Below are 9,749 nucleotides of genomic sequence, written 5' to 3' on the forward strand. Positions count from 1 at the left end.
ATTAGTCATGTTATGGCATAATTCAAGCTCCGATGCGTTTCTTTCAAAATAAAGACAGGTAAAAGCGAAAAAAACATCAAATTTGCCATGGTTCGTGAGCTGATCGCTGTAAATAACATTTTCACAACTTTCAAGATTATTGACAAGGGCTACGGTTGATCGGGCAACGAAACGTTTGTTAATTGTCTGTAAAGTGTTCGCGCCGTACTGTCTCTTAGTTTAAATTAATAAAGACAAGAAAAGAGAACAAGAAAAATGCGAGAAATTAAAATCTCACGAACCACTTATATTCGTTAACAAGAAGCTTTCATAAATATCGAGATCCCATCATTCGTAAACATTTGCAAATAGCTTTATTCGGCCGCTTGCGCCAGACAAAATAAGTTAAAATAAGATGAATTTGGTTTTCACCGAATTAAATGATTTCTTTGAAAAACATCCGACTAGTTGTCTTATTGACATGAATAATTAAAAACACGTCGACAGCTGCGGGCTTGTTTTCTTTCATTTTCCCGTCATTGTTTCAATTCAACTTGCTCTACTTCGTAAACATTTCGGGTGGTTTATTTCAACGAAGAGCTTGCATGCGCCCCGTAACAAACGCGTGTCTCTCTGGCGCTGAAGATATCGCACGAGGCGTCAAGAACTTTTAATATCCCGCCCAGATGATTAACGCGGTCTAAAAGGCTTGAGCTCCGAAACAAAGCTGAAACACCACGTCAAAAACATGTCTAGACAATACAATAACGCAGTCTAGACATTGGCGGGAGGTTTGACACACAACATTTTACATGGGCGAAACTGTTGTCTGAGATAATAGCACGCAATTGGCTCATTTCATCCATGCAATAATTACGTTTGGCAGTAGAGACAACCTTCACAAAAGACAACCAAGTGTTTTTGAAGGTTACCTGTTCTGTCGCTTTTATTCAGGTGAAGTATTGAATAATTCACACCAGTCGACTTCTATTTCTTGAGAAATACGTACCCGAGCGAGACCAAGACATTGTGGCTCGTGTTGGCTTGTCATTATTTTATTCTCGAAGGCCCGTTTTTGTACACCAGGTGCTTTGTGAAGTTTACGCAACGAGGTTTTGGCCCGCGGAGGCCACGTACGTGCTGAGTGACTTATCATTTTGCCCCAAGATTTCGCGGAGTTCGTCGGGCGTTTTTTCAGTAATTTTACCCCCTAAATAGCAGCATCACATGTTCAGATGACAAGTCAACAGCGAACAATAACGGTCCAAGCAGGAAACTAACAGAGCATGTGCGGTGAATAGACCCGTCAGTCGTCTGCTGTAGAGAAAGGCGTTCAGACGTTTCATGCGAAACACGCTTTTGTAACAAATTTGGGTGAAATTAATCAACGCGAATGGATCGCGGCAAATTCTCGCGCTCAGACAACCCGCTTATTGACGAAATCCTACAGAAATACCGAGACTGCTCGACAGACTCCATAACAGGACCCAAAGGCTTCACCGCAAAGAAATCAAGGAATTCGACAACAGACGACGTTGCTAAACATAGCGCATATGTTGCGTCTAGTGAACATTCTAGGACGGCGACGATAAGAAAGACGGTCACAGTAAGGATGCCACCGCCGAAGGGGCAAGACGGTTTTAACTTCAAGGAAACCATCATCGACCGCGTGCCTTTAGCTTGCTTCAGCTCTGGCGGCGAGAAGAGAGTTTGCTACACGGAGCTCATCAATAAAGTTCTAAGCGATTTTGACGGCAAAGAGATTGACGCAAATCGCGATCGTCTACAAATCTACTGTCCTCGCTGCTCGCCTCATCAGCTGGAGTTATTCAAACTGGCTGGAGTTTTATCCTGGTCGGCCACATCGGCCAGTTTTATTTCTAAGACTGACTCATTTCGTCTGATCGGGGTTTTAACCGCGAGCGAGGTGCCGCGTCGGCCGAGTCGTATTTTCCCCGTGGACAGCTTAGAAGTGTACCACGAGTGTTTTGGCGGTTGCGTGGGCACGCTGGAAATTGACAAGTACACGGATCCGTACGCGAAGTGCATTACGTGCTCGCAATGCGATGGAGTATTCTCTCCACGGAGGTTTGTTGTCCATAATCATTCCTCAGGGGAGATACATACTTGCCACTGGGGTTTCGACGACGCAAAATGGCGCCTTTATCTGATGCTGTGCAACGAACAACCCACGTTGCACGTACAGAAACTCTGGGAGATGCTCATGAACAAATTTTCGGACGGACAGCGCTGGAAACGCGCTTCGCCTTCGAACGAAGAAGACTCGAACGTGAACGAGCGCGACGGTGGTGCGAGTCCACCGAAGAGGCCGCGCGTGGAGAAATCGCGCGAGTCGCGCGACGGGCAAAACGATGATAGCGACTCGAATGGGAACAGTAGCAGTAGCGGGAGCAGTTCTAATGGAGATATCGTGTGCAGAAGGTCTGCTTTTAGACCGTGGTCCCCCTTGCACGGTCGCACAAAAAGCACAGAAAACTCCAGTGCTTCCAGCGGGGCACATTCCATGTCTATGATGTCGTCCGGATCTCCTGCGAGGCTTTTCGCCCCTCACACTATTCCGTACCTGGCGAGCGACTGCCCCTACACACCGCCACATCCTCACAACATTCACCGTCACGCTTTCAAGGGAGACATACGAAAGCCCATTCCAAAAGTCGAGCCGAGACTCAGTCCCGCAACGGTTTCGCACACTGTCAGTGAAATTCTAGCGACCCCGTCCGCCAAAGATCCTAGATCCCTGGAGAAAACTGCAAGAGAAATGCTTGAAGTTGTAGCTCAAAACGAGAGATGGGGAGGCTATGAGAAATCGAACAGTCCCAACCGAGAGAGAGAAATTGAAGCAACCGACAACGAAAGTGCACTTTTGGAGGAGCGCATTTACCAGACGCTAGCGAGCTTAACCAAGAACGAACGACTCCCCGCTTCGCCCAGAGAGTTAAGTGGCTTATTAGCTAAGGAAATAAAAGATTTATTTGCTCAGCATACGGAGGAGAAAGTGAAAGAACTGAGTACTGTGCGAGACAAACTTAGCGCGGAACTCGAGTCGTTGCAAAAGGAACACGCGACGAAAATGGAGGAAGCATTACAAGAACTCAAAAGCGTTCAAAAGGAATTAAGAATGATTCAAACAAGTCAGCGACTTGAAATGGATAGCCTGAACGAGAAAAATATCAAACTACAGCTCGAGGTCAAAAAATACAAAGCTGAGAAAGATGACATTCTCTCGATGAACTCAAAAGAGACCATCAATGTACTGCAACAAGATGTAAGAGACTTGTCGAAGAAATTAGAAGAGAAAGACAGCTACTGTCGAGAGCTAGAGAATGAGATTAAGGGCTTTCACTCGTGGATTAACAATCAAAGATTGCATAATACCAGTTCTCAATTTATCTACACCGTGAACAATCCCAGACGAGACTCTGAATCGGTCATTAGGAGCCGGCACATGTTAAATGGAACTTCTGCGGGTGGCTTTTGCCGCAAAACAAGTGTTAACAAAACTAATGGGTCGCTTCGTAACGGCGAAAGTTCCGAGGAAGAACAATGAATTTGTTTAGTTAGTTCAAAACATAGCTAGCGCAGAATTTAATGACACAACGAAAGACATTCCGCGAGAAATACGCTGTAAATTCGTATTTCAACCAGGAGCAAGCTAATTTAAACCAAAACAAACCCGAGTAGACAAGCCTGATAAAACAAATCGACATGTTAGTAAGATTATAAAATCAACAGTTTTCTATTCAAACCAAAATTTGATTTCTCTGTGTGTTTGCGTGTTGTGTTGACCTTTCATAAATTACCTACTGAGAAAAGAAGAGAAAAAAAAAACGCGCGTTAAAGAAAATTAAAATTTTTATTTTGTCGCCTCAAGCGTTCATTTGTAGTATAAAGCTTTCCCATGCAGATATAAATCGTATTTTAATGGTAGATCGCTCGGTGTGTCTGGCATCTACGGTATAGAAACCTCTTAGTGCTTGAAGGCTAAACAATTCTGTCCTTTCTTTTACGGCACCCTTAATATTTACATTTGAGCTTTCCATTATCTTACAGACAGCGCCAGTTGTCGACTTCATAAACTCAAAAGGAGGAAGCCGCCATCTGATTTTCAACCGGATCTGCTTTATTGCCAAAAGAAATTGAAAAAAAAAACTGCATGTCGAGTTCAGAAACCCCATACTCTAGTTTTATCTCAGTAATCAAATTCTTGGTAAAAGAAAAAAACCCAAAGAATTAACATTAATAAAAATGCACTTTGTTTTATTTAAATATCTTAGTCAAAATAATGGCACGAAAGCTTTGAGGTAATGGTCTCGGAAACAATTGTTTGATATTCGCGTGGCCGCGTTTTCTGTGCTTGGCGACCGGCTAGACACGACAATCTACACATTGGGTTATTGAACAGGAAACCGATATTTCAAGTCTCAAAACAACGGACTGGGTGTAATTTAAGAAGAAAGGCTATTTTTGTACCGTCTGCGGCGTTCGATTTGAAATGCCAAACAACTGGGCAAGTTTTGGCGATTTTCGAAACGATCCCGCGCGATCTCAAGTGAAGTATAGCTTGCGGGAATAATTGGCAAGTACGGTTTAAAATTACGCAATGATCTGAATAGAAAAAGAAAATTAAACAACTTTGCGTGCGTGCTTGTAAGGACAAAGTGTCACTGCTCAGACAAAATTGTTTAAAATGTAAAAAAATAACATCGGAAACTGCATGCGAACCGCTAAACAACAGAATCGCAAACGTTTTCAAAAATGGTGGGTATATACACTACACTTTTGCGAAATTTCGCGTAGTCTTCCAAAAAAGTAGCAAGCTGGTTTTAAATACGTTCGAGGAACAACTTTAACAAAATTCTTTAACCTCAGGGTTTTGTAAATAATAAAATAAATTGTCGCGAAACGAAAGAGTTGTCTACGAATATTACTAAGTGCGTTAAGTTTTAAAAGAAGTCTCGAAGAAAAACTGTGTTAGAACTAGAAGACCTTTGTACCAATTTTTTCACATCGAAGATCAACAAATTTTTTATTGCTGTTTTTTAATTCAAGGGATATTCTAATTAGTAGAATGTGTATATCATAATTTTGTTTTAATTTTGACTGTTACACAAAACAAGAGACAAAATGTGGTAAATTTTATCAACAGGTCTATGAAAACCCTAAATATGTACTTTAAGTATTCTCATTGCCGATGCTTTATAGAAACCTTGCATTATTCGGCAGAGGCAAATATTAACAATTTAAATATCTGAGACAAAAATAATGAGTCTATTGAGATGAATACTCTTTGTGGCCAAAGATAAAGACAACTAACTCAAAAGCAATTTCCATCGCAGTGTACACATGGTCGCGGACAGTTTGATTAATTACTTAAAGCTGTTTTCTTTTTTTAGTGGCAGAAACGCTTTTATTGTCTAGCCGACAGTGTATAAAAGACTGATAAAAAATAGCGTGGTCCGAACCTGCTGTTATCGTCTTCCCTGCACGAATTTCAATGAAATACGCGTAAAGGTGATCTTATTTCGCTCTATCGTATCTCGCCGTTCGGCGGGAAAAATTAGTAATTTAGAAGCAATTTTGAGCAGCTCTTGTCGAAACCGACTTTATTCCGACCATTCAGATATCCACCTTCTCCCCAATAATCATGATCAAAGGCGAAGCAAGAATAAAAGATCGTTAACAACATGGAATATTGCTTCCTTGTGCTGCAAGCAAATGAATCATTTTGTAATGGGAATTCATATTTTAAAATCGGCATTGACTGACTCGGTTGTTTGCAGTTTGTCATGTAGATTCTTAAAACAATAAAAGCCTCGCTGAAGAGGAAAAAGTATTGTTTGTTTAATGTGATTTTCGCGCTCGGTGGCCGATATATCTACAAGTATTTATAACGATATGCCAACTAATGAAAAAAAGGAAAAACCCCTCTTTCAGTTAATAAACGTATGCAACACAATTCTAATAATAACATATGTATATCACCACTACCTCAAATAGCAATAAATTGATACCACCGAAGTATGTTAATATAATTTCGAGGCGCGAAAACAAATAACTGGTCGCGAAATGGAGTTCTTGAGGATAATAGTTAATTTAACGTTTGATTTTTAGGCGAAGTGCTTATACAAGACAGCAGATCATAGAGAGTTCGAATCTCCCATTGGAGTAAAATCTTTGCAAATGGGTTTGGTTCGAAATTCTTGAATCGCCGCTTGCAAGCCCGCTTTGGTCTTAACTAAGGCGAATAGAATATTTATGTTATTATGTATAAACAATGATTCCGGTTTTCCCTTTCTCCGTTCCTCTCCTGCGCGTCAGACAGAATATTTACAAAAGCAAAAACTTGCAAAAGAAATTAAACCTAACAGACGATAGGCACGAAGAATGTATTTGTCAGGCGCCCGTCTACTCGGAGTACAAGTTCTTATTTTCCTAAATATTCTAGGTATGATAGGGTGGCTAGATGTATGTTCTATCAATACTGACTTAGAGTAATACGAAGTGATTGCATTTACTGAAATCACTTTTTTTCATTTGTTATTGATTTTACTGTATACAGTTGATCCGCGCGGGCCAAATTATTTTAAACCTTGCGAGCGCCACCTTTCAGATTTTCCCTGCAATCTAATTGGCTTATTTTAGCGCGAAATATTTTATACGGGAATGTGAAGTAGGCAAGTACAGCTCACAGAAGAGTGTTCATAAGCCCAGTAGGAACAATAAAAAGGATCTGTTGCATACTAAAATTTTTCTCAGCCTGCAGAGCACAAAAAAATGGGTTTCCCGCATGACCCACGCGAATTCACGAACTCCATTCCCCGCGCGCGAACTCGCGTACCGCGCGCGGGAATCCTGCCAGATCAGCGCGTGCCGACTTTAGATAAACTTTGATATCATTTGTTCCAGTAGGATTTCTAGAATAGACATTGTCTTGGCTAGAACTGAATGTTTTGAGGCGTAAAAACTGTCTCAACAGCAAGTTTGTCTCGGCGTCTTGAAAGAAGACTAACTCCCCTTGCTTTTGGCTAGAGTGTTGACAACTCACAGAGGGCAGCGCTGACCTATTAAAACATTTCAATAATTCCAGGCGATTGTGCCAACTGGGGTGGATTTCATTGTCATCTTTATCTATTTAATAGGATTGTGGATATATTAAGGAAAAACGATTGTACTAAATGATTGCAGAGTAATCTTTGAAGCTTGTTAGAGATCTGTATCACCAAACCGACCTGTTTCAGCATGGAATATTTTAATTAAGGTTCACGAGTTTGGTCTTTGGAACAAAAAGCGCGAATTGGACGCCCTTATATTAACTGCATGCCTCACGTTCAAGTGCTATACCGGAGCGCAAAAAGCGATTTGTTGCATGAAAATTATTAAGTATATTTTTCGCTGAAGCATCTAAAGCGTTTGCAATTTGCAGCGCAAAAGGGCACCGACAGCATATGAGCGTATCCGGGTCAAATGCAGGGTTTTATTTTTGGCAGACAAATCAATTAGCCATTGAAAATGACGGACGCCTAGTCTGGAACAATCTCAAACACGATCCAACGCATCCTTGACTCGGTGACCCCGTCAATACAAAAGATCTACATTCTAGATTTAGCAGATTAGTCGGCGCGCTTTCATTCGTCACCAAATGAACAGATTTATGACCGTCACTATTGGCCTCTATCCAGCCTTTTGTCCCTGTAATTAAAGTCGAGATTGTTCTCGGGCTGATCGAAATAAAATAGTCCTTGAACTTTGCGGTGAACCTTGCTTGAAATATCACGGTATTTTGCTTTGCGCAAAAACCCGCCGCACGGTAGCCGCAAAACGCTTGTCTGGACTGCTTTGGGACCGTTATGTGCTTGAATCGTCTGCAAACTATTTCACAACGCGCCAGACGTGATAATTTAACACTGGATACCTTGGATAGAGAGTTACAGACAAGTGTTTTGACCATGTTAACCGACTGTATCTGACCATCGGACCATGTCGCGGTTTAATCCATCACAAAACTTCTTGCAGACGCAGTAATCCATTAAAAGTTGTCTGGAGCAACAAAGGGCACGAAAAAGGAGACAGATTGATTTCTTCGGAAGGGTTAAATCAGAATATAGACGCCACTTCTAAATTTGAAGACGGGGAATGAGTCAAGATAGGCATAATAGGCGGCTGGCGGTTTCTGCGAGGATCCTCGCGCGACGCGAGGTCCCGCGCTCAATTGAAAAGGGCAGCTAACACAAAAGAAACTAAATCCGAGTTAATCGTACTTTCCGGGTTACATTTTGGGCTGGCCAACACCAACAGCGAGCATTTTGAGGGTTTTATGTTTTTGTTGGCAGTGATTCAATTCTGACACGTGCATGTTCCTGTCAAGTGGCGGTGCGGGCTATTTTATTAACTTTGATCGTGAAAACACACGAAACTCACAAGTGCAGTGTGTAAAGTGCTTCCAGTTTTCTTCCCACTAGAAAATCAGTTTTCATACTGTGAACACGACCCCGTATTAAATACTTACGTACTGCCAATACTTGTAAACCCACCCCACAGTCATGTCCACTGCACAAAGTGTCACTGGCGGTTGAAACCTCGTTCTCACAGCCATGGAAACGAGGTAGCCGCGCCAGTACCCGAGTCTTAGGGGGTTAAAACATAAATTTGAATGAAATTTTAAGATGTTTAAAGAAGGGGTAGAAGCTGCCTCGTACCCAGACGCCTCTCTCTTATGACAGCGCTCGCTTTGTTCTCGCTTTGTTACAGCGAAAATCGAGGCGCCTGAGGAGGAGGCTAGGCTCTTACCGAAAGTGCTAGCACTTTTTTGGGCATTATTTTGCTTCGCGAGCATTTTTTTCTACATTTTATCCCAAAAAGCACTGCTAGCATTATTTTGGATTTTCGACTGATTATTTGTATAATTTTTCGTTAAAAAGCACAATCTGACTTTTTTTTATGGCGTCCAAAGCCTCCCAGATGCATTTTGCCCTAATTTTAGTCAAAGGAGCGGAGGAGGCCTGGGGAATAGGTTTGATAGGTCAGCGGTTGCCTTCTAGAAACCCAGTCCATCACACTCGTTTCAAGATGGCGTCATCCACGTTGTCATCGAGGAACAATGGAAGACAGCCAGCCAAGGCAAAAAATGAAAAATGCTACTGAAAATCTGAAAAATGTTATATTCTGTTTAAAAAAATCGGAAAAAAGTGTCATTTTTATGTAAACCATGAGCACTTTTTAAAAAAATTTGCATTATTTTAGCACTTTTTTGGAAAAAAATGAGCACTGCTTTAAGCATTAAATGCTTTTTTTTTACGAGCACTTTCGGTAAGAGCCTTGAGGAGGCTGGGGTAGAAGAAAGTTATATTTGGAAAAACACAACCCATCTGCTAATTTTTAACTCAAGATTCCAATTTTAAAATCTCATTAAAACTCAATTTTTTCTTATTACTCTTAATTTTACTAATTCATTGAGAAAAACTTTCTCCTCCCAAACATCCCCCAAAATCACGCAAAAATGAACAAAACACCGCAAAACATAGATTTGTGTTTTGAGCATAGTTTTTGGATCGCTTGAAACGCGAACAAAATATTCGCATAAAACCCAAGTCAAGCGGTGGATAAACGGCTTTCAGGTGTACCGTACCCTCGCCTTAAAAAAGGGGTAGAAGTAAAAAAAGTTATTTTGAAACCCCACTACCCATATGCTAATGCTAATTTTTAACTCCAAATTCTAATTTTTTAAATTGTAAAAACAATCGCTGAAAGGT

The 9,749-nt window shown here is 41.2% G+C and overlaps 1 protein-coding gene across 1 annotated transcript; it reads left to right on the top strand.

Moving 5' to 3' along the window:
* The first annotated feature begins 849 nt into the window (after positions 1 to 849).
* LOC144658993 (uncharacterized) lies at positions 850 to 4,908 on the top strand. Its single transcript, XM_078519514.1, has one exon. It carries the CDS (start codon positions 1,373 to 1,375, stop codon positions 3,545 to 3,547), a length of 2,175 nt encoding a protein of 724 aa, XP_078375640.1. The 5' UTR covers positions 850 to 1,372; the 3' UTR covers positions 3,548 to 4,908.
* Positions 4,909 to 9,749: the final 4,841 nt, after the last annotated feature.

The sequence above is a fragment of the Oculina patagonica genome, chromosome 6 (assembly GCF_052425735.1).
Source record: "Oculina patagonica isolate OP01 chromosome 6, crgOcupat, whole genome shotgun sequence".
In the NCBI taxonomy this organism is placed as follows: domain Eukaryota; kingdom Metazoa; phylum Cnidaria; class Anthozoa; order Scleractinia; family Oculinidae; genus Oculina; species Oculina patagonica.

Excerpts from the sequence above, each read along its gene's own strand:
- LOC144658993 (XM_078519514.1), top strand. The coding sequence starts at position 1,373 with ATGGATCGCGGCAAATTCTCGCGCTCAGACAACCCGCTTATTGACGAA.